The sequence below is a fragment of the Lissotriton helveticus genome, chromosome 4_1 (genome assembly GCF_964261635.1).
Source record: "Lissotriton helveticus chromosome 4_1, aLisHel1.1, whole genome shotgun sequence".
Taxonomy (NCBI): domain Eukaryota; kingdom Metazoa; phylum Chordata; class Amphibia; order Caudata; family Salamandridae; genus Lissotriton; species Lissotriton helveticus.
Window position 1 is genome coordinate 1,474,666,635 of NC_136063.1, and position 24,032 is coordinate 1,474,690,666.

The 24,032-nt window shown below is 46.6% G+C and overlaps 1 protein-coding gene across 1 annotated transcript in view; it reads left to right on the forward strand.

The window, feature by feature from the left end:
- LY86 (lymphocyte antigen 86) overlaps nt 1-24,032 on the forward strand; it is a 156,265-nt gene that overhangs the window by 98,095 nt on the left and 34,138 nt on the right. The window contains exon 4 of the mRNA XM_078685820.1: nt 9,921-9,973. Coding sequence (XP_078541946.1) covers nt 9,921-9,973 — 53 coding nt within the window. The remainder of the gene's footprint in view (nt 1-9,920; nt 9,974-24,032) is intronic.

Consider the following 24,032-nt stretch of genomic DNA (forward strand, 5'->3'; position numbering starts at 1 on the left):
ATACTGCAGACAATGGATTCCAAATTTTTCATTATTGGCGAAACCATTGATAGCCCTTACGTGCAAGGATGTTTCATCTCCTTTGCCTTGGACTGAAGAGTGTCAAAAAGGATTTTCTGCATTGCGTGATGCGTTGCGTTCGGCCCCTGTGTTGGGTACCCCTGATTACAGTAAGCCGTTTTTACTATACGTTCACGAGAGGGATGGCTGTGCGTTGAGTGTTCTGACACAACCTTTTGGCGGCAAACAACGTCCATGCGCCTATTTTTCTTCGACTTTAGACCCAGTAGCTAGAGCCTTGCCGAGTTGTTTAAGAGCAACAGCGGCAGCTGTGGCGTCCATTCGACAGTCCGCCGGTCTAGTCATGAATAATATGCTTACGGTGATGGTCCCGCATGCAGTTGACACTCTTTTGAACCGAACAAAGACTCAACATTTGACGAGTGCAAGATTGTCTGGATATGAGTTGGCGTTACTGGCCAGTCATATACAGATAAAACGATGTAATGTGTTGAATCCAGCAACATTGTTGCCGATCGACACAGAGTCAAGTGGTGAAGCACTACATGACTGTTATCTGAGGACTGAGGAGGAAACGAAGGGTCGTATTGACCTAAAAGATACTCCATTGGTAGATCCTGATGGTACTTTGTACGTGGATGGTTCCTGTTTTAAGTTGCCGAATGGTGATGTGACGATCGCGTATGCTGTAGTAACATTGAGTACGGTTGTAGAAAGCGCAAGATTGAGTCAGAATTCGGCTCAGGCTGCTGAGCTGATTGCCTTGACTAGAGCGTGTGTGTTGTCTAAAGATAAACGGGTGAATGTGTTTACAGATAGCCAGTATGCGTTTGGTGTGGCCCATAGTTTTGGGCGATTGTGGAGAGAAAGAGGATTCCTTACGTCACACGGCACGAAGATTCAGCATGGCCAGCTTGTGAATGACCTTTTAGATGCACTCACATTGCCTAAACAGGTGGCCGTAATCAAATGTAGTGCGCATCAAAAAGTGACGGATGATGTGGGTCGTGGTAATGCGTTTGCGGATGAGACGGCTAAGAAGACAGCTAGGGATTTGACGAATCGAATGTATGTTACGAGTTCAGTGAGATGGCCAACTGAAACTAGCATGTGCGAAGACACAATTGAGAGTGTGAAAGGAATACAGAATGAGGCCACTGAGATGGAAAAGACTAAATGGAAAGAGAGCACGGGAAGATTGGATGAGAACGGATGTTGGGTCGATTTGTCAGAAAAACAGAGATGGATGTTACTGGATGCATACGTGCTCGCTGTCGTTACAATGGCTCATGGTACAGCACACATCAGCACGAAAGGTATATGCAAGTTGTTGTCTCATGTATGGAAGAATGATGGGATTACTAAGTGTGCAGAGAGAGTGGTTAAGAATTGTATGGTGTGTTTGATGCATAATCCCGGTAAGGGCACTCCCACTCCCTCTGGCCATTTTGCCCCTCCTACGTGCCCTTTCGAAGTTATCCAATTGGACTTCATTCACATGGAGAGATGTAACAACTTGAAGTACGTGTTGGTTGTGGTATGTGCATTCTCTAGATGGATTGAAGCTTACCCGCTTAAGGATAACACTGCCCTATCCACAGCGAAGATTTTGCTTAAAGAGTTTTTCCCCAGGTATGGAATGCCTTGGATTGTATGGTCGGACAATGGAAGTGAGTTTGTGGGAAGTGTGATGAAGAGTGTGTGTCGAGGTTTAGGTATAGTGCAGAAATTTCATAGTGCTAATCATCCTCAGTCAGCGGGTTTGGTGGAAGGATATAATGGCACCCTGAAACTAAAATTGGCTAAAATTCAGGCAACGACTGGTTTATCATGGCCCGACGCTTTGCCTCTAGCTCTCCTATCGACCAGGGCTACTGTACACTCCCGAGTAGGGCTTAGCCCATACGAGATTGTATTTGGTTGTCCTGCTAATATATGGGGAGTCCCAAGGCCTAAAGAGTTTGATAGAATCGAATACCCAATGTTGATTGATTATCTTCATGATCTGACTGCTAAATTGAGTTTGATTCATCAACAGGTCCTTGAGGCCCTGCCATCGCAAACAGAGGGTCCTGGCCATCGGCTCCAACCAGGGGACTGGGTGCTAACCAGAAACTTCGGACGAAAACGAAACCTTGAGCCGAGGTTTGTGGGACCCTACCAGGTGCTGTTGGCGACGAGGACGGCGGTCCGGCTGGAAGGACGAAAGCACTGGGTGCATGCCACCCACACCAAGAAAATTCCCCTTCCTCTACCGACGGACACCTGGATACGTAAAGGTTTTTCCTCGTCCGAAACCGACACTCCACAACACTTTGTTCCGTTCAGCGAAGCTCAGCCCATAGCTGACACCCCTCGAGCAATTTCTTTGCCATCGCCATTGGAGAACTCAAGTGCTGAACAATTATCTGAACAATCGAACACTCAGTTGCCACCCGATCGGCTGTTTGAAGATCAGACTCGACCCGGAAGCAGTCGATACTTCCTTCGTCCACGTAAAAAGGACTAATAAATGTGTTTATTATTTTGGGTTCCGTTTGATCTGAACATTGTGGACATTTTTATATTGTGTATTTTTTTCCTTTTTCGTACAGCTAAGAACATTATAATAAATTGAATAATTGATTTAGCTGGGACCTACCATCCAGGTTGGCCGTAGGGCCGTGCGGGTACTTCCTTCTGTTTAGCAGCTATCGACACTAGGTCGGTTTCTTTTATCGATTTCTGGGAACTCCTGGGGATTGGTAATCGCTACTCAAAACGAAGTGCGTCAAGAACGTCGCGGACGGTCGTTAGGGGATGGAATCATCATTGTTTGAGCTGTCGAAAAGAGAGAAAATGTCGGTGCAAAGATCGGCATTACATAAGGTGTTCCGTACAAAATGTTTTTTATTGCAGGTTTTCATGCTGTTCCTGACTGTATCTATGCTTCTGGTGGGGGGAGTATATTTTGGTTCTCAATTATTGCTGCCTTCTACTATACCTACTCCACCTTCTCATGATCTAAATTTCATTTCTACTGTCTCTCCACATTCCTTTCATCTTCTACCTCAACACGAACAAGTCAGACGTGCGGAATTTAGAAATAATTCCTTTATCCAACTCTTGCATCAGCATCAGTTAGTGGTAAACACTACCAATTGTTGGGTGTGTGGGCTAATGCCACATACCATGGATAAGGGTATTCCGTATTTGGTGCTGCCTTATAGTTCCCAAGGGTCAGCTCAAGCATTGCAAACTATGTTCCGTAGCGCACTAGATTCCTACCCCCATCGAGAACCACGCTCAGCAAACTCTGGTCCTGGCCCGTACCACAAGACTCTGGTGAGAGCTATTGCTGACTTAGATAGAGATATTTTTGACGCATCGCTTATCCCAGAGGAAGAGATGCGAGCATATAAGGAACTAAGTGAGGCTGAGTATAGCTTATCAGTGAGTGATAGACAGCTTAAAAGCTCATCACCGATATGGATTGTACCTCACCTTGGTAACTTCTGTCTGAAAGGTCTTGGTCGAAATCCGAGAGCTCAGTTTGGGGAGAGTGCGTGTACTGAGACATATGTCTTGCCAACGCTCTCTTCCCCTGTCTTCCTAACTGCTAAGGGTACCTATTTTGTATGTTATGACCGAGCATATACGTGGTTACCTCATGACTTCTCGGGTACCTGTTATATTGCAAATCTCTTGCCTCCGACCTTCACTGTTGCTGCGGATTATCACAGAGCTAGAATCGCGAGAGGTGTGATAAACAAAGAAGATACGGCCGGTCAAGAAGCAGGAGACTTCTTCAAGGGTTTCCTACCTTTTTGGGGCCCTATGGTCAATAGCAGGAATCTGAGACAGTTAACTCGTTTAGTAGAGTCAACAGCTAACATAACTGCAAGCGCCCTTGGTAATTTGACAGCCGAGCTTCAGGCGGACAGGCTTATGACGTTACAGAACCGTATGGTTCTAGACGTTGTTCTAGCAGATAGAGGTGGTGTGTGCAAGGTCATCCATTCAAGCTGTTGCATATTCATCCCTGATAATGCTCCAACGGTTTACCAAGCCATCTCTAAATTGCACAAAATCTCAGAGTCCATACACGTGGACGAGGGAAATTGGACGCTTCTAGGATGGTTCTGGGGCCTGATGTCGATTTGGGGTTGGAAGATTCTGATGATCATAGGAGTTGTTGTGACATTTCTGTTCACGTGCTGTCTGTGTGTACAGTGTGGTCCTGCCTTATGTGGCCTCTGCGCTACAACGTGTATAAGAAGGCCACCTGTTACCAGAGAGGCATTGATGGATAGAATAATGTTTCAGCAACACCTGAATGATCTGATGAATATCGAGATCGATTATGATTCCGACTAGTGCTTGCCTACATGAGGGCAAAAGGAGCGTCTGAGGTTCCGTGAAAATCGGTACGACGTTCTGGACATTGCCAAATATGGACAAGCTTTATGTCCCTGAACCATAAAGGGCGAGCTCGGTATGTGTACGCGTTTTCACTACACTACCTGGAAGGGTTCGCCTAATTTACCTGGTTCTTCATCTGAACCTTCGGGTTCCATTTTAGATACGGCATCCATTTTGTTTCTTGCCCTCACGTAGTCAGCGAGCAGGCCACTGTTCGCCTCCTGACCTTCTAGTTCCCAAGCCTTGTGGAAGACGCATATTACGTTCATGCGTCTTTATGGCCGAAGGAATGACATAGCGAAGGCAGATGGCTCAGCTTGAGGGTAATCGGGCCATGCCGGTCTATTGTGACAGCCTTGCAGGCGATAGGATTCAGCTCTTTGATCCTACGATCACGTTCCCAATATTGCCACCACACTCTTTCTCTTCACGTGTCTGACTTCCTTGCAGCTGCTCTTGCCTCTTCTTCTTGATCATTTACAACTCTAATGGGTGTGCCTAATGGTGGGAAGATGTGCTTTTACAGTTGGGAACCGGCACTGCTACTGTAATTATGTTCCGGGATTCTGAAAACATGAAAGCGACCCTTTTGAAGTTTACTGTGGGAACTGGATTGTAACCTTTTGTTCACATGTTATGCAATGGCAACATTTTGTATAAAAGAGAGCGACCCACATATGCAATTTGAAGCAGACTCGCAGAACTTACATGCCGATGTACTTCTAATGACTCTTGTTTCCCTGCAGTAAATAAACGCTGATCTTTGACGCCGAAGGAAGTGTCCCATGTCTCTGTCATTGTGCGCCGAAACAGGTATCCCATGAAGGTTATAGGTGTTGTTCCCTGGCACCGCTGGTTCTGTTAAAATTCCAGTCCTTCAGTAGTTACTCAAGATGGAAGGATCTGCCGAGGGTTTTTTTAGAATGGCAACCACCTCGGCCTGTTTGAAGGAACAAGGGACTTCCCCAGTGGCCAGAGAGTTGTTTATGAGGGCCAGGGGGAGTTCAGGGCAGGAGGTGAAGGCTGCACGAAGGACCGAGGGAGGGCAGCAGTCACGAGGGAAGCCAGAGGAAATTTTGTGCAGAAGTGTGGAGAAATTAACAGTCGAGATGGGGGGGATCGAGGTGAGAGTATGAGGATTAAGGTATTTAGGAAGCTCAATAGTCAGGGGGTGAACAGACGGAGTTTGGGCAGCGATGCTAGCTTTGATTGTAACTATTTTTTTGATAAAGAATTCATTCAAGGAATCACACAGGAGTTGGGAGGGAAGGGGCCCTAATGTGAGTCTAGCTGGATTGGATAGTTCCTCTACAATTGAAAAGATGTCCTTCGATTTATTTGTGGAGTCCATGATTTTATTTGAGAAATAAGTGGATTTAGCCAAGACTATGGCAGTTTTATATTTTTTGAGCAAAGAGGAAAATACCTCCTTAGTCTCAAGGGAGTACCCCCGGCGCCATCGCCGTTCTGCTTGGCGGAGGCCTAATTTTAAAGCTCTCAGGTCCTCGGTGAACCACCTTTGAGCATCGTGGCAACGTCTGACTCTAACTAGTTTTAAAGGAGCTACTACATCGGCAGCAGAGGTAAGCCAACGAGTAAGATTTGACGACTGAGCGTCAATAGAAACAGGTGGATCAGAGATGGGAGGGACTGAGGAGCTAAGGATGGAACTAAAAACGTTTAGGTCTGACCTATTCCAATTACGGGCCAGAAAATTGGTTTCTCGAGGCTTGATGGTAAGCCTGGGTATCCCCAGCGTAAAAGTAATTAAAGAATGATCTGACCATAGGCATGGCAGGACGAGAGGGGCGGATATATCCAGGCAGGATGTCCACACCTGGTCTAAAGTGTGCCCTTTTATGTGCGTGGGCGAATGAATATGCTGTGTGCAGTTCAGGCCTGACATGAGGTCTGAGAATGCCAATGAGCTAGGGGATTCATGGGCATCCGATGGCCAATAGTTAAAGTCTCCCAGGATCAAAACGTTAGAGTTGTTAATGGTAAACTGGGAGATGAGGTCACCAAACTGGGCAGGAAAGTTGGGCATAGGTTGAGGGGGGCGATAGATCAGAGCGCATATAAGAGAGGACCCTGGCAATTCCAATCTAAGTACCGAGCAATCTATCAGAGGGATGCTGGTAGTAGGCACTATAGAAAAGCGAGTTGGGTGCTTAATAACAGCGGCGACCCCCCCTCCAGCCTTGCCAGAGGCGCGGTTGGCTTGTAATATGTAGTATCCAGGGGGGATGGCAGCCAAGATATCAGGAGAGGAATCATCTGTTAGCCAGGTCTCGGTCAGGAATAGGATGTCCGGTTGCTCTGACTCCAATAGATGAAAAATGTCTAGTTGGTGACTGACCAAAGATCGGGTATTAAGGTATGACACAGAGAGAGCGGGGTGGGAGGGTATTGCCGATGAGTGGGTGCCGGGTCTGGGTTCCGCAGCCTGAGGCCTGGGAGTAGAACATGGCGTTATTATTTCAGGAAAAGAATTACGGGTGGTGAGCAAGCCTAATGAGACCAACCTGGGAGTGGACTCGGGTGGGGGAAGTGCGGGATTGTGACATAACATAAGGGAGGAACGGGAATACGTAAGGAGAGGGACAGAGTTACGCGCCCCTAGCCCCGGTCGGCCGCGGACGGGCGCAGACGGGCTTAACTCTGGCGCAACTCCGGCGCGTATACGGCTTGCCCGCTGCGCTCGTCCGCTGCGCTGACACATGGGGGACGTCTAAATAGGCTATGACGCGGTGGGTGGGAAGAGTCAGGAGGGCGGGATAGGGGGGAGTGAATAAAATTTAAATTACCGTTCGCCGCTCGTACTCAGCGGGACGGGCAAGGTGTAGGGCTGCTCGTAGTCAGCAGCAATGAGGAGGTAAGTTTAAAAACAAAGTTTCTGCGCTCAGCGCGCAAGCCCTCAGCCCTCTGCCACCGGGCTTCAGACTTCACACGGAAGAAAGTGGGCGGAGCCTAAATAGGCTATGACGCGGTGGGTGGGAGGAGTCAGGAGGGCGGGATAGGGGGAGTGAATAAAATTTAAATTACCGTTCGCCGCTCGTACTCAGCGGGACGGGCAAGGGTCATGCAACCCAGATTGCACCAAGGGTGGACAAGTTGGTTAAGAGATAAGCATGCTCCTAAAACAGCAAGCAGTGTGGCCTGTTGTAAACCAACCAAGCAACAATGACGCTCCTGTAACCTCTATGAAAGTGAGGCTAAAAAGTGAAATATCTCTGAACAGATGGATCAAAAGAGAAATACCTTCACATCTACGTATCTAAGGAGCTTATACAGATGGTTTGACAACTCAGGGGAAGTGATGTCACAAGGAACAACTACATCACATCAAAATGTTGGAGTTCATGGCACTTCAAATTACCCTAAAGTCCTTGCATCGAGTGATCGATTCACAGTTGATTCCTCTCAGATCTACACTTCAACCACAGTGTGTGACTTCAACAACTGCTCGATAGAGCGAGCGAGAGAGAGTGGGGGGGGGGGCTGGCATTGGTTTCTGGCAAGGAATATTCAAGTTAGGCAATTCATCTCCTCTGCCTGCAAAACCTGACGGCTGATGAGGTCAGCAGACACCTACAGGAAGAGTAGGCATGGAGGCTGTAGACTCTATCTTTAATAATCTGATTAGATGAAAAAATAAAGTACCTTTGCATGATCAGGAGAAGTGTTGTCCTCAAGAATAGACGAAGAAATGTGCCCCTGAAGTTAGGATTTGGATTTTAAACCAGCATTTCGAATAGCATAATCAATTAAATCCGTTTTTGAGTGAAGTAAGGAGGAAAAACTATGAAGCTGTATTGAAATATTAAAGTGCAATGCAGAAGGCACACTATAGTTTGTCTCAAAATCAGTCGAAATGTATAATGAATCAGTCAGAGGGAATTGGCATAGTCTCAGAAGTCCAGAGAATGCAGTAAATCAATATGCTAAGAAATCATACAACTTTAGAGGCTTGAGAGAAAGTCTGGCTCACCTCTAGATTTATGCCTTTTTATGACATAACTCACAATGGAAACCTATGGAAATTGCATAGGCAGCGTAAGGTGAGCAAATGAACCACTTATTAGACAAATCACAACACATAATTAATACAGTGTCATCTAATACCACCATCCTAGCACTATCCCCTTAATGAACATTAATGTTATTTCTCTGGCCTGATGCCATCTGATATAACAGCACAAATCTGATTACTTAAACAAGGTAGTCATATAAATGAATATGCCTACAGGAATGGAGCAGGAAGAGACCCTGAAATGATACAAATTTGCAAGATGGTTTGCTTTGAGGCGCTCTAAAAACAGCATGACCTTAAAAAGCATCAGAGCACATTTTGCTGCACGAGGTGTCAATGAGAAATTAAAACATGGATGAAAACATGGCCCCATTTGGAATCCAAGATGGACTCGAGGGCTGGTTGGGACCTAGTCTGGAGAATATAGTTCTAAATATTACATCATTTTCATTTTAACTGCAAAACATTCAATATACTGAATAATATTTAAAGGCAAAATATCTCGCACAATAGTAAGTAATAATGTATTCTCCAACATCTTCTCTAATTGTGGCTCTCCATTCATAAACCTATTTGACACTGTAGAGCATGCCAAAACATGCCATCATCTCACCTTAACGTTTCCTGACCCTGTGTCCAAGGAAAATGCCCTTTTAATAAACCGGTCAAAGACATTTCTCCAAGCTTTCAGCTGATCTCTCTACTCGCAAGGTTGATCTCCAAGTACAAGTATGGCAAAGTAATAATACATCTTCAAGATGGCTGTAATAAAATCCTAAAAGACGAAGTCAAACATCTTTCCATAATATCCTCTAACTTCTTCACATTTAAGAGTTCCAGCATTTCATGATGCAGATGGACCCAGGATTTTCCCAAGGTGACAAAACGTCTTTATCTGGCTAAAACGGATTTGTACTTCTCCCCTTTTAATGCAAAACCCTTCACATTAACACAACTTTTCTTCTCAGGAAACTTTTTTCACAATCCCAACGTTTCCCTAGAGGTTCTAGACAGGTCCTTAACACTGGTATGGAGAGCTTTGTCCACCTCGTGAGCATGTGCACAAAGTGGATTCCAGAATCTGACATGGCTTGTGTATTCTGAAAATGTACACATTTGAAATATATGTTCTGCAATTTCACACATAAAGAAAGATATTCTGCTTGTGTATTTAGAGAGAATGGCTACCCATGAATACGACCTAGGGGGCTTATTTACAAGCCTCTTGCGCCACCGGTACGTCACTTTTTATTATAATAAAAGTGACACATCGATGGTGCAAGGGGCTTGAAATAAGCCCTTACGTTTACAAGTAATTAACTTTTCCATCTTTTCCCAACCCTCTTCGACCCAGGAGTCTTTAATGCGTGTGCGGTCTTTTAAACAGCTACACCAGTATTAAAAATATCTTCTTGTATAATTGTTCAAACTATTGTAAGCAATATTATGGTTGTTGTCATTTCAGAACTGTTTCTTTATGACGGACCTCAAAAACTCGGAATTAAAGAATTGCCACAGGTGAGGTTTCACTAAATATTCACAAAACATTTTGTAAATTAACCCAAACACGTGACTTGTAACAGTTGTTTAGTTAACAGTTGTATTAGTCGCCGTTTTACTTAACAGCAACTATGCCTCCACAGGTACTGTCTCTAAAACCATGAGGGACTCAACTGAAGAATCCTGCAGGAATTACAGAAGGCAAATCGCACTTGCAGGCAACAACTAGTCTAGCAATTTACAAAATGTCAGGACTATGAAGAGGGGTGCATTGTTGGACTAAGAGCAAACACCACACTACTCACAACAATTCATCACTTTTCCTGATCACAGTTCTGAACAGATACAAGTACATTCAAATCTGGCTACTAACAGCTATGTTTGCGCTTTAAGTAAAAACCATAACTTTGTTTGCTCCTGTCTCCCAGGCTCTTGTTTGCTTGCATCTGATCTGGGAAAACAAGGGCTGTCAGGCCATCTTCATTCAATGGAGAAGGGATCATCAAAAGGTCAACCAGATGTACATTGGGATATAATGAGCTAGACATCCTCCGTGTGGTTGAGCTGCTTATTGGTAACTCTTGGAACAAGGATATAATAAATTGTATTATTTTTTGGGATGGGTGATTACCTACCTCAAGGAATGATCACAACCCTTGTCAGGGTAACCCCCGAATATCACTAAATTAACCCAAGCTCAACCTCCTGGTAGCTGTGGACCAGGCTTAACCTAGGACAATATGTAAAGTATTTATGCGGTACCAAAACCGAAATAAATTCAAACAGCAAAACAATAAAAATCCCAAACCAAACTATAAAATTGAATAAATTGTAGTAAACAAAATAACACTGACATGTAAAAAATCTAATAAGGAGAACCAGAGATATACATTTTTTAAGTTTTCAGTAGAAATAGCTCCCAAAAAAGATAAAGTGCATAAGATTGTCTATGGACATGGTAGCCTGGAACCTAGGAGCAATCTGAGTCTCACTGTGATGGAGCACAGATACACCAACCTTGTTCATCATGTACAAAGCTTTTACCTTCCGACTTAGTCCATAAGTCCCAAACTTCCACAGGACTACACTTCTAAAGTCTCCTAGGACCACAGAGGAGACACTTAGAGACTCACTTGGGTGTCAGGCAAAGGCTAGCCCAATCCATTGGTCATCTGGGCAGTTGCAAGAAAGTTAAATAGCCTGTTGTATCCCTATAGCTTTACGAGGAGGTCAGCTGTATGACCTGTGCAGTCCACTTGTTTGTCCTGAATAGAAGAAGAAGCAGGTCATACCCTGTAGGGCTTCTCTCAGGCCATGGACAGCAGGTCCCCATCTCTTCTGTTCTCCCTCAGGTCCAGTAGTGTTCTGTAGTCAGTGTTTGGAGATGCCACAAGCTTGTGGGTGGGAATGACTCCTGGTCACACCTTAACCAATGTGGTTAAAGCTCCTGGAGGCAACCATATCCACTTTGGGCATTTGCAAAATGACAAAAGTTTTCAGCCACGGTAAACGTGGGCTCTGAGAGCTTGGAGTGTATATGGGGAGTATACTATGGTAATACTCCCACATCTAACACCAAAATCAAATAAACCTTTAGACAGTCATCTGGTAGAACAAAAGTAGGATTTTGTAGCAGATAGACAATGGATACACAACAATTGTCTTGGCATCCTGTTCCCACCTTTTCAAGTGGTGTACCCTGTATTATATGTAAACTCAACAGAGCTGTCAGGCAGAATGTGACACTCCAGCAGGATTTGACACTGCTATGTCAAAAAGGATGCCCATAGCCCCCACCCTGCATATTCTATGAGGTTTAGAGGAGTCATTCAGTGAACCTATTATTTTCTCCAGAGCGTCTTTTCACACTTTTTCCATTCCTATTCAAAGGATAATCACTGGCTGAGATAAATTGGATGGCAATTGCAAATTAGCCTCCGGGAACTTCAGGCTGGGAAAAGGTAACTTCAAATTGTTACTTTTTTCCCTTAATATTTATTTTACATCTAGCTTCATCTTTGAATTGGATTGGATTTTTAATAACTATTAAAAATGGTTGTTGGGTTATTTTTCTAGCTAGTCCCATTCCCCAGATACAGTATTGGGATTTAATCCGTATACTGGTTTTCCCAATAGGGCAGCTACACCTTCCATTGTGAAAAATAGCTTTTGGGTGCTAGTCAATGCAAGGACTTGTTAACATTAAATGGCTTCATTTCCTACTTTGAAATACCATGCACCCTTACTTGTGGGCTACAAGGCTTACATAGGGGTGCCTTATTACTATTTAAAAGGGATGTGTTGACCTGTCAAAAGGGTGTATTTGACAGATCAAATTGCAGTTTTTATGCTGCTACAGCCAGGCTGAAGTGGTAGGCCTGATCCATGTTTTGCATTGTCACTGTAGTGGATGGCACAATAGCCCACTAGTAACATTTAACTTATAGAACCTGGGTACGCTTTGTGCCATATACTAGGAACTTACAGGCAAATTAAAAATGCCAATTAGGAGTATACCAATTTCATCATCTTAAAAGGAGGAGCACATGCCCCTTACTACTGGTTAGTCAGTGTAAAACACACAGATTTCTAAAGCCAACAAAACCAGCTAATGCAAAAATCTTGGGGCGTTCACTCAAAAAATTGTAATATCCTAAAAGTGCTGCCCATACAGCCAACTCAGTTTCATTTAATGCATTTGTTCTGTCTGTTTTCCTGGTCTACATGTGGACTGCAGTTCAGAAATTGTTTCTCTGAAGTACACACCCCCATGGTATCTGCAAGGACAGGGTAGATGTGGTGGACTTCAGACACATACAGGTAATCTTCATATTGGGTTACATGCACTATGTTTCATGAAGTACACCATTCACCAGACATACTGTGTCCCGTACATCACAAATAAGAAAGCACATAACATGCTGTCAAACTAAAGTGATTGACCCCTTATATTGGGAGCTCAGGGTTTTCCTCAAAAGATTCAGCAGATTTTTTCAGAGTTGTAGAGGTGAAAATATATGTGCACTGAGAATCAGTCATTGACTGTCAACTGCCATCTCCCCATACCCTTTTGACTGGGCAAGAGCCATGATTAGTTATAGATGTTACAACACCAAGTTTCTGAAAAGTTGATTGGGGTATCCAGCACAACCGCACCCATCATATAGTGGGTATGTCCAGAAGCACAATTTGAGGTGCAAATATCAGGTGGAACCAATCACCACAACCCCCTTATCAGAGCAGTCAAAGGAGAGCTCTATAACACATTTTCAAATTAGTTGATTAGCACCCTCTAAAATTTACTATCCTCCTGTCAGAAATAACATCCATTCCTCACGAAAGTTCATAGGACAAAGTCTTCAATCAAAGTTCTCTTTATTTTTTTATCGCAAGAACCAATAAAAGTAGAACATATTGAGGGGGCGTGGCTTGGCGCCGGCTGTGATGGCCGCCTGATCCCGGGGCTCCACTGACCCTACCCCTTTGCCTCGCTACAGCCGCACACAATCCGCTGCTTCACACGGATCTTCGGTGTCCGCGAGCTCCCCTGATCGCGCCGCACGCAGCGATCTGCCTCCGGCTTCTCCACGTCCTTCAGGCGCCGAGATACGACTCTGGCCGGAGCGGGCCGGGAGAGGGCCCGGAAGGTGCGTGACTCGCGGCCGGCGGGCCGCGCAACGACAGTCCCCGGATTGAGGCCTAGGCTCCGGTGGGGCGCGCCTGGCGCGGCTGAGAAAACCCGGCCTCCGCTTCACGGAGCGCGCTGGGGGGAGGGGGGCCACGGACCCTGGCCTGGGGCCGGTAAGATCACTCCGGCAATGTTTGGCAGCGAGGAGCTGCGATCCTGGCACACCAGAGCGCGCCCGACGTCGCACACGTGTCGCCCACTCAGTGGGGGACGAGTTGGGCCGGGGGCCCCAGGGAGGTGCCAGCGGACGCTCTGCAGCAACGGCGGAAGGGACTGAGAGGGTGACAGAGGCCTGTGAATGCACATGAGACGCTGCAGCAGTGGCAATCAGACCTGAGGAGCATCCAGACCTCGTGAGCCCTGCCTGACGATCGTGCTGCCTCTGCCGCGGCTGTGGTGGGTCGCCCGGGCCTATACACCGCTGAGGACTCGTTAGGGGGAAGGTGGTGCCTTGGGGCCCGCACCAGTTGCCTCGCACTGCCCAGCCTTGGGGGCGCTCTCTCGGACCGCGGATTTGTCCCTTTGCCCTGGCGACCCTCCTCCCATCACCAGCTCTGGGGGGGGGCTGAAAACACGAGGGGCTTCGATACCTGGCCCGTGGTAAGCGCCATCCTGACCCACGGATCGGCCTCTCGTCACCGGCTCCATCATGAGGCCTAAGCAGGGCCAAACCGCACAATCGAACAATCTGTATAAATACACGGTGCAGAGGGGTGCGCCGCGTACAGAGACGCCCGCGAGCAGCCAGCAAGGTCCACAGGAACCCTCTCTGGCCAGTATCATGACGGCTATTCAGGGACTGGGCACCACCCTTGAAACCAAAATCGACAAGATGGTCATAGAGGTGAATCTTCTCCGGACCGATCTCAACAAAACGTCGGAAAAAACCAAGGCCAACGAAACCGACATAGCGGACCTGCGGGCGTCCACTAAACATCTGGAGCAGAGGGTGAATGACTTGCTCCATCAACATCGCCAGATGGCAATACGGCTGGACGACCAAGAAGGGAGGGCCAGGAGGAGTAACATACGCCTTGTTGGAGTTCCGGAAGACCTCTAGGGGCCTAGTGTGGAGCTGTTCGTGGAGGAACTCATCCTGCACCACCTCAAGCCGAAGCGTCTGTCTACCATCTTCACAGTCGAGCGTGGGCACCGGGCACCTATCCCCAAACCTAAACTGGGGGCACCACCACGGACAATTATAGCCAAAATCCTCAACTACAGAGACAGAGATGCCGTTCTTCAGGCGGCCAGACAATCTGGGGATCTGCTGTATGAGAACACCGTGATACGATTTTTTCCGGACTTCACCCTCCAGGTTCAGCGTGAGAGGAGGTCGTTTTCGGGTGTGAAAGGGGCACTCCGAGAACGGGGTCTCAGGTACATGATGTTCTTCCCCGCAAAACTCAAGGTTCTCAAGGGAGGAAAGTCCTTTTTCTTCACGTCGCCGGCGGAGGTGCAGGACTGGATTGACAAGGAGGTGGCCACGTCGGGCGAGGGCGCGGAGGCCCAGAACTGGAGAGACACTCAGACTGCATCCCCGGGCTCTGCGACCGGGAGATCTGATCGAGATGGCCACAGTTAACGCTCATGGAGATCCCGCTCCGCAAGTCCGAGCTGAGGGACACGAGAGAGAAACACCAGAAGACGGCCTCCACGAGACTCAAGGAACTGATAAGTGTCCCTGTATTGTATAATTCTGTTGCCCAAACCCTTAGATTTTGCCTGGGGGGTTCGTTGCCTATAAGACATTACTGACTACCTATAGACACTGGAATTCTGAGTTGCAGGACTTAAGTACTGTCTTGCGGGGAGGCGGGGGGGGGGCGGCGGGGGGGGACAGGGCCGGTACACACTTCCCGTGACAAGTCCTCTACAGGGGGGGTGGATTGTTCACTGTTGTAGTTTCCTCTTCGGGGGGTGTCTCTGGGGCGAAAGGCACTCTGCTAATTGGGGATGTGGGTAATTCTAAACCCGCAGAGCAGGGCGGCAGGGAGGGGGGATGGTACTCGGGGGGTTGGGGTGGTGGGTAGGGGGAGACGGGGGGGGTTGGGAACAGTTGGGCACCAGAGAGTTCCATTCACGCTGTACTAATCGAAGATTGTATTAACATTGGATGTTGGGGGGGTAGCGGGGAGGACGGAGGAGGACGGAGGAGTTGGGGAAGTTTTACAGTCATGTGTAGTCAGCACTGTCATAGTTGATCCGCTCGCCAGAATGCAAAGTCTAGTCAGGTCACACAGTAACGGTTATGGCTAGGAAATGGGAAAAAAGCCTCAAGGTTCTGAGCTGGAACGTTAACGGGTTAGGAGACAGGCTCAAGCGCACCATAGTCCTGAGATTTATAAAAAGGTACCAGCCGGACGCAGTCATGTTACAGGAAACACACCTCATGGGGAACGCATGTCAGGCCCTCAATAGGTGGGGGTACACCCTTGCAATACACTCCGGATTCACTTCAGGCTCTAGGGGGGTCGGGATCCTGCTGCGTCGCTCACTACCCTTCCACATAGATCATACCGAATCGGACCCACAGGGCCGCTTTGCAGTGGTGTCCGGCAGATGGGAGGGCTTTCACCTTAACCTACTCTCTGTATACATTCCACCTGGTCTACAGACTCAAGCATACACAGATTTGGGCGCACTGCTTCTCTCCCTCCCGGATGGTCAATTGGTAATGGGAGGGGACTACAACGCTGTGGTGTCAGGTACCCTAGACAGACACCCCCCACGAGACATACCACAGGGGCAGAAGTGGTTGGCGGACTTCCTGGACGCCTTCAGGCTCACGGACGTGTGGCGACTACTCCACCCCGCAGATACTCACTTCACCTTTTTTTCCGGGCCGCACAGATCGTTCTCTCGTCTTGATTATATCCTCACTGTGTTGCAACACGACACGACGGTACTTGAAGCCACACACCTTACTCGTGGCATATCTGACCACTCGCCAGTTAGTACCCACATAACGTTCGGGACTCGACGTGAGGGCTGCATCGCACCGATCAGCGCCTGGCACTTGAAGAATGAGGAGACTAGTAGGAAGCTATCTAAGTCCATTACCCAATACTTTGAGGATAACGTAGGATCGGTTGACTCCCCTGTAACCTTATGGGAGGCCTTCAAAACTGTGATCAGGGGGGAGGCGTTGTCAGTCATAGCAGGTAGGCGGAAAGATAAAGAAAAGCAGGTTGTCGCAGTGGAAGCGGATCTGGCAGTTTTAGAGAGAGAAGCGCGTTAGAATGGGGCAACTGACGTACAACACCGCCTGCGGCTAAAGACGGCGGAATATAGGGACTTGGTTACTCAAGAAGCCAAGACGGCAGCCATGCATAAGATGGGGAGGCTATATGACCAAGGCGACAAAGCTGGGAAACTTATAGCATGGCTCGATAAAAAACAACAGGACAGTAAAGTGGTGCCGGAAATACTAACGGCCACAGGCACTGTTGTAACTGAACCTCGGGAGATAGCGGCCGAATTCGCCCGGCACTACAAACGGGTATACAGCCGTGAGTCCGACCGCCCGGAGCAGGACTCGATGGCCCTCCTTGCGGATATCCGGATGCCCTGTCTGTTGGAGGAAGACCGGTCTATCCTTGAGAGCCCACTTAAGGCCGCTGAGCTTCAACGCGCTATAGCCGACCTTCGCCCGGGGAAAGCCCTGGGACCCAATGGCCTCCCAATAGAGCTCTACAAGCTGAAACCAGAAGCCCTTAGCACCCACCTAAAACACATGTTTGATGTAAGTAGAGAGGCGGGAATGCTGCCTAGAGACCAATGCCTAGCAACTATAGTGGCAATACCGAAAGAGGGTAAACCTAGAGACACCTGCACCTCGTACAGGCCAATCTCGCTGCTCAATGCGGAGCCAAAGATTCTGGCTAAAACATTGGCCAATCGACTTCAGCCGGTCCTCTCTGCCCTGGTCCATCCGGACCAATCAGGGTTCATGCCCCATCGCAACACCGCACTAAACATTAGACGCCTAAATGGGGTACTCGGGCAAAGACATAGGCTGCAGGAAGATGCAGTGGTGCTCTCCCTTGATGCCACTATGGCATTTGACACCTTAGAGTGGCCATATATGATCACGGTAATTCGTAAATTGGGCTTTGGGCCGAATTTTATATCCTGGGTTCGTCTCCTCTACACTGAACCGCTGGCTCAGGTGGTAGTGAATAGTAAGGCATCCGAAGTCTTTACCCTAGAGAGAGGGACAAGACAGGGCTGCCCTCTCTCTCCCCTTCTATTCGCGCTTTCCCTCGAGCCGCTTGCGGCCTGGATAAGGCAGGACGTCTACCTTAAAGGGATAGCATGGACGGAGGGTTGGGAGGACAAAATCTCCCTGTACGCCGACGATATCCTCCTTTACCTCTCTAGACCACGTAGATCTATCGTGGCGGCACTCGATATTTTTACGAGCTTCGGGCGAAACTCCGGTTTCCGGATCAACTGGAGCAAATCCCACCTTTACGTACTCCGAGGGGACCCCCCGAGGCTCCCCGCTAATTGCCCCATTACAAGGGCGGAGGACCGATTCAGATATCTGGGAGTCTTTGTCTCCACGGACAAGACTCTACTATACGAGAGGAACCTACTGCCACCTCTGAAACGGCTCCAACGTGATGTTAAATCATGGCGGCAACTCCCACTGTCGTTGCTGGGCAGAGCAGCCCTCTTTAAAATGATGGCGCTGCTCAGATTTCTTTAGGCATTACAGAACTATCCGGATCTGGTATCGAACACATACTTTGCAGCGGTTGAAGCGGCGCAGCGTGACCTCCTATGGGCAGGGACGCCTAGGATAGCGTTACACAAACTCACGTTGGGGTGGTATGACGGTGGAATTGCCCTTCCCGACATCCGTAAATATTACTGGGCGGCCCACCTATCAGCGATTAACCACGGTACATACAGTGATGGGAATGACCCTGGGTACGGGATGGACAGGTGGCTACTTCCTGGGGGGAACTATGAGATCGCACTCTACTCTAAACCGGGTAAACACCGACTCACGGGGCCGACCAAACACTCAGTACAGATATGGCACACTGCGCCGCGGAAAATGGGTTGGTCGGGTGTCCTTACTATGTCCACTCCACTATGGGCGTCCGAAAAACTAGGAAACCTGGGACGCACCAAGGGGTTCCGTAACTGGGACCTGATAGGGATCTCACGAATCGGGGACATTTGGGGCCCTACGGGAATCCACACGTTTGCCCACATGCATGACACTTATGAACTAGCCCCTACAGAACACTTTAGGTACTTGCAAGTGCGACATTCCTTGCAAGCGAACATTCCACCAGATACCACACTGCCTCAGGCCTCCCCACTCGAAGACAGACTACTTGATGGGCACATACCAGATCACGCCATCTCACTTACTTACAAAAAGCTAATTAATAACCCCCCTGATATGCTCCTTCCCCTAAAAGAGAAATGGGTCGCTGATGGGCTGGAGATAGACGAGGAAGAATGGATATATGCTCTTGCCTCCCCTAGGGAAGTGGCGATTTCGGCCAGACTGTGCTTAATCCAGCTAAAAATTTTGCATAGAGTGTATATTTCCTGCACTAGGATACAAGCTATGGGGAGGGGAGGAGAAGGACTCTGCAGGAGGGGATGTGGAGGGAGAGGCACCTTCTTCCATATACTGTGGGACTGCCCGAAGGTGCAACGATACTGGAGACAAGTGGTGCAGTGTATGCGGGAGGTATGGGAGGTGGAGATCCGTTTAGAGGCCAAGAGATGCCTCCTGAACATTTGGGAGCCCACTGACCTGCCTGCAAAAGGGAAGACATGGGTGACACTTGGGCAAATGGTGGCGAAAAGAAACATTGCTAGACTGTGGGGAGCCCCTAATCCACCGAAACTTGTAGACTGGCAAAGTGACATGGATTGGTGCATGCTGCAAGAAAAGACTGTATTTATAGCGAGAGGATGCCCCCGCAAATGGGGAGAGATCTGGTCCAGCTGGAACGACTTTAGGGGCAACTTGTGTGAGCCTCCTCATGTTCCGCGGCCCGGCTCAGAAGATATTGACTGAAATGTTTTTCCTATTGATACACGTGCAAAAATGTATAACTTACTAATGTATTTCTGGTGCTGTAGCGGACTCGGACTGACTGTGATTGATGACTGTGATTGTTTCTTTACTGAATAAAAAAATAATTTAAAAAAAAGTAGAACATATTCACAATTGCTTGCAGCCAACGTGTTTTGTTCATTAGGAACTTCTTCAGGGCAGTAATTTAAGTGATAATGCTTAATGAAAAGATATCCAGTTTTTAAACAGTAGGGGCCCGATTCACAGAATGAACTTAAGACTAATTCCTAAACTTACTACTATTTGGTATTCACAGAATGCACTTACTACTTTCGGGATTCACAGAGTGAACTTACTACTTTCGGGATTCACAGAATAAACTTACTACGTTCGGTATTCACAAAATAGATTTAAGACTACTAACTCTAAGTCCGAAATCGGGGAGTAAATTCCGTCCCGGAGGCAGAGCTTCCGGCCCGGAGGCGGAGCTTCTGGCCCGGAGGCGGAGCTTCCGGTTCGGAGGTGGGGATTTTTGCCATGCTGAAATCTCCAACTCCGGGCCGCAAGCTCCGACTCCGGGCCGGAAGCTCCGCCTCCGGGTCGTAAGCTCCGCCTCCGGGTCATAAGCTCCGCCTCCGGGCCGGAATTTACTCCCCGATTTCGGACTTAGAGTTAGTAGTCTTAAATCTATTCTGTGAATACCGAAAGTAGTAAATTTATTCTGTGAATCCCGAAAGTAGTAAGTGCATTCTGTGAATACCAAATAGTAGTAAGTTTAGGATTTAGTCTTAAGTTCATTCTGTGAATCGGGCCCTAGAATCCTATACTTCACTCACTTCTACGGAATATGCGTTCATGAGATCGTTAGCTTTTGTCATATCTGTACATGACCCAATTCAAAATACCTCTGTTTAATATCTTCAAGCGCCCCTTAATTCTAGTGTTCCTTCATACTTCACTATACCATCCCAGTCTGGTTCTGGAACAATATAATGTACGTCATGGCGGACGCAATCCGTCCGGTCTCTTAGGAAGCGATCACAGCAATATGTGCACAGTAGGGGATGTAGATGCAGATTCAGTGACACATTAATTGAGGATAGCTTTGTGTTCTGCTGGGAAAAAGCTACAAACAAGCAGTGCACTGCCAGATCACTCAAAGATGCTGAGTCTTTTAGTAGTAAGATATTGTTTCAGCTATAAATAGGGAAACAGGATGAGGACAATATAGCTGTCTTCATAGGTCAAAGACTTTTGTAGCTTCAGCACACCCGTGTTTGGGGCTCATTGGGTGTTTTTTGGAGCTGGGTGTATGCTGCAAGTACCAGTTGCAGCAGGTGACAGGAATGTGTGCTCTATCGTTCTGGAGAGTATGTCAGAGAGTACTTTCTTATTAATGCGCATGCTCCCTCAAGTCCAGATGGGATTCAGTACTTCAGCACTAAGGGCATAGTTAGGCCTTTTTTTAGCTGCCTGGTCAAGAGAAAATTGTTTGGGTTGCGAATATTACTGAAGAATATTTCCTGTTGGACTTTGTGTTTGATGCCCTGCAGTATGCAGCACTAGGGTATGAAATAGCGTAGAGATTTGCAGAAATGTGTGCCTTTAAGTGTGTTAACAAATAGTTCAAGAGGAAAATTGCTTTGAATATACAATACAACACAAAAATCCAAACAATTGTACAAAAGTATAAAAAAAGTAAAGACGAGAGAAGTAAAAGGAAAGAAGAAGCCCCTAATACAAAAAATTATATATCAAAAAAATTGTTTATTACATATAATAAAAGCAGTTAAGACAATTATGCTCAAGACAAATTGCTAGTATACAAACAATACATATCACAAACCAGACAGGTGGCAAACAAAGAAATACAAGTTACAATAAAGGAACAACATACACAAAAATAATGTGTCCTCCTATAATTTTTGGCCACATAAGCGTCAACGGCGTTTCGACCACTGTAAAATTACACGGTCATCATCAGGACTCTGATTTCCCTTTAGCGTTATAAGCAGTTATGTTTAAAAACAATCCAACCGTCTTTCATTTAGGTTGGTCCACGAGAAAGTTAAGGATTAAAACAGCGGCGAGTGTTGCTGCAAATCGTCACAATCTAGTGTTTTCAATTAGTTACATCTGTCCATTACATCAAGGGATAGATTCTGTAGTACAGTGAACAAATCACCTAAATTCTTCCGCCCAGCGGTCGGCGTATCTTTACGTCGTACCGCTAGCAAAGTCCAAGAAGTTCAACTTCTTGGACTTTGCTAGTGGTACGACGATTTGCAGCAACACTCACTGCTGTTTTAATCCTTAATCCTTGAATTTCTCGTGGACCAATTTTACAGTGGTCGAAACGCCGTCGACGCTTATGTGGCAAAAAATTATAGGAGGACACATTATTTTTGTATATGTTGTTCCTTTATTGTAACGCGTATTTCTTTGTTTGCCACCTGTCTGGTTTGTGATATGTATTGTTTGTATACCAGCAATTTGTCTTGAGCGTAATTGTCTTAACTGTTTTTATTATATGTAATAAATCATTATTTTGATATATAATTTTCTTGTATTAGGGGCTTTTTCTTTTCTTTTACATCTCTCTTCATTACTTTTTTTTATACTTTTGCACAATTGTTTGGATTTTTATGTTGTATTGTATATTCGAAGCAATTTGCCTCCAGAACCATTTATTAGGTGTATATACTGACTGTCCCTGGTTCAGGTTTGTTGGACTGCCCCTGTGTTTGGTAATGATTCAAGTGTGTTAAAGCAACACAGAAAGGGATGTTAGTGGCTTATTGCTTGAATCAAAAAAGACATTCAGATATCAAGATAAGCATTATCATTTCATGGTAGGATAAGTAGGCATCCTATGTGTAATTCGAACCATTCTTCCTCACCAGGCCAATATACAAAATGCTATTTTCATATGGAAATAGCAGTCTGTTGCTAGAACGGACTATAGGATGTCTGACTATCCTACCTCAAGGCATGACTGTTAACTGATTGACAGTATGATTCAGAAAAAAACAGTTACACTACCCCCAGCGGTGTAGTGTGGGTTGTCCGCACCCAGGGCAAAATTTTAAAAGAAAGTATTGCACTTTTAACCCATGGACCGTTAGCTCAAGAAGTGTGCGGACCGTTAGCTCAGGAAGTGCTAATGGTCCACAGGTTTGGGGGCACAATACTTTCTTTTAAAATGTTGCACCCCTACAAACTTTGTGCCTGGGGCAACCGCCTTTGTGGACTTCTCCCCATGCTACGCCACTGCCCATTCCCAACCCCATTTGTGAAGTATCACTAAGGGCAATGGGGAAACAAATTCTACTTGTCAACTATCCATCCCATCTCTTGGTCGGATCCCCTTGCACAGAAGTTCTGGGCAGGGATAATCCTGACCCTGCTCACCAATCCACCCTTACACTTAATGGTCTCCACCCACTGAACGGTTACAGCTCCATCCCTCTGCAGCACCCATAAGTGTTTGTGGGAAGGTGACGCCTGTCTATTCGACTATTTCCATCACCAGGATTTTCATCTCAGTGATATCACAGTGCAGGAAACGTTGGATGAAGATGCAGATCAAAAGTCAGGAATTTTTTTAACTATGCTTCAAATAGGCATAGGAAAATCGGAAAACACCATCTCCTACCCTGAAGATGGAATTTGTAACTTTCGCCTGATTAAATTAAGAAAGATGCTGCAGTATCTCCACTCCATGACTGGACAAAATTTCATGTCAGCTATCAATCTGCAGAAAACATAAATAAATGTGCCAATATATTCTTGAAACTTACACTTGCTTCATTTGAAGTGGGCAGTCAGCACTAACTACTGTGAATTCTCCAATTTGGCATTGGGACCTTTACCATGTTATTCAATAAAGTATTGGCACCACTGGCTGGGCCGGCATTATAGAAAGTATGTTCACGTTGCCTATACATATATTACTGATTGATTGAGGTGAACTCAATTAATCAGACAGAGGATAGCGTTGCCTTATGCGTTTGATACTGCAGGAATTGATTGCGGTGAACTCATTTCATCAGGCAGAAGATAGCGTTGCCTTGTGCGTTTCATACTGCAGGAACCAGGATGTTGGACCATTTGGAATAAGTAAATCTGTTAACATCTCTTTAAGCGATATTCTCTTTTATGCACCTGAGCAGCCCTTTTTCCTTGTGTTTGGGTTTGCCACAACTAAAAGGATAAGTTCAGTTTTCTGCCAAGTTCCAGGTCCTTCTGTATCCCCAACGTCCTCCACAAAAGTTAGTGTGTTGTGCTACTTTCGGTACTCCGGGGAAATTTGGTACTTTGTTAAACTCACATGCCCA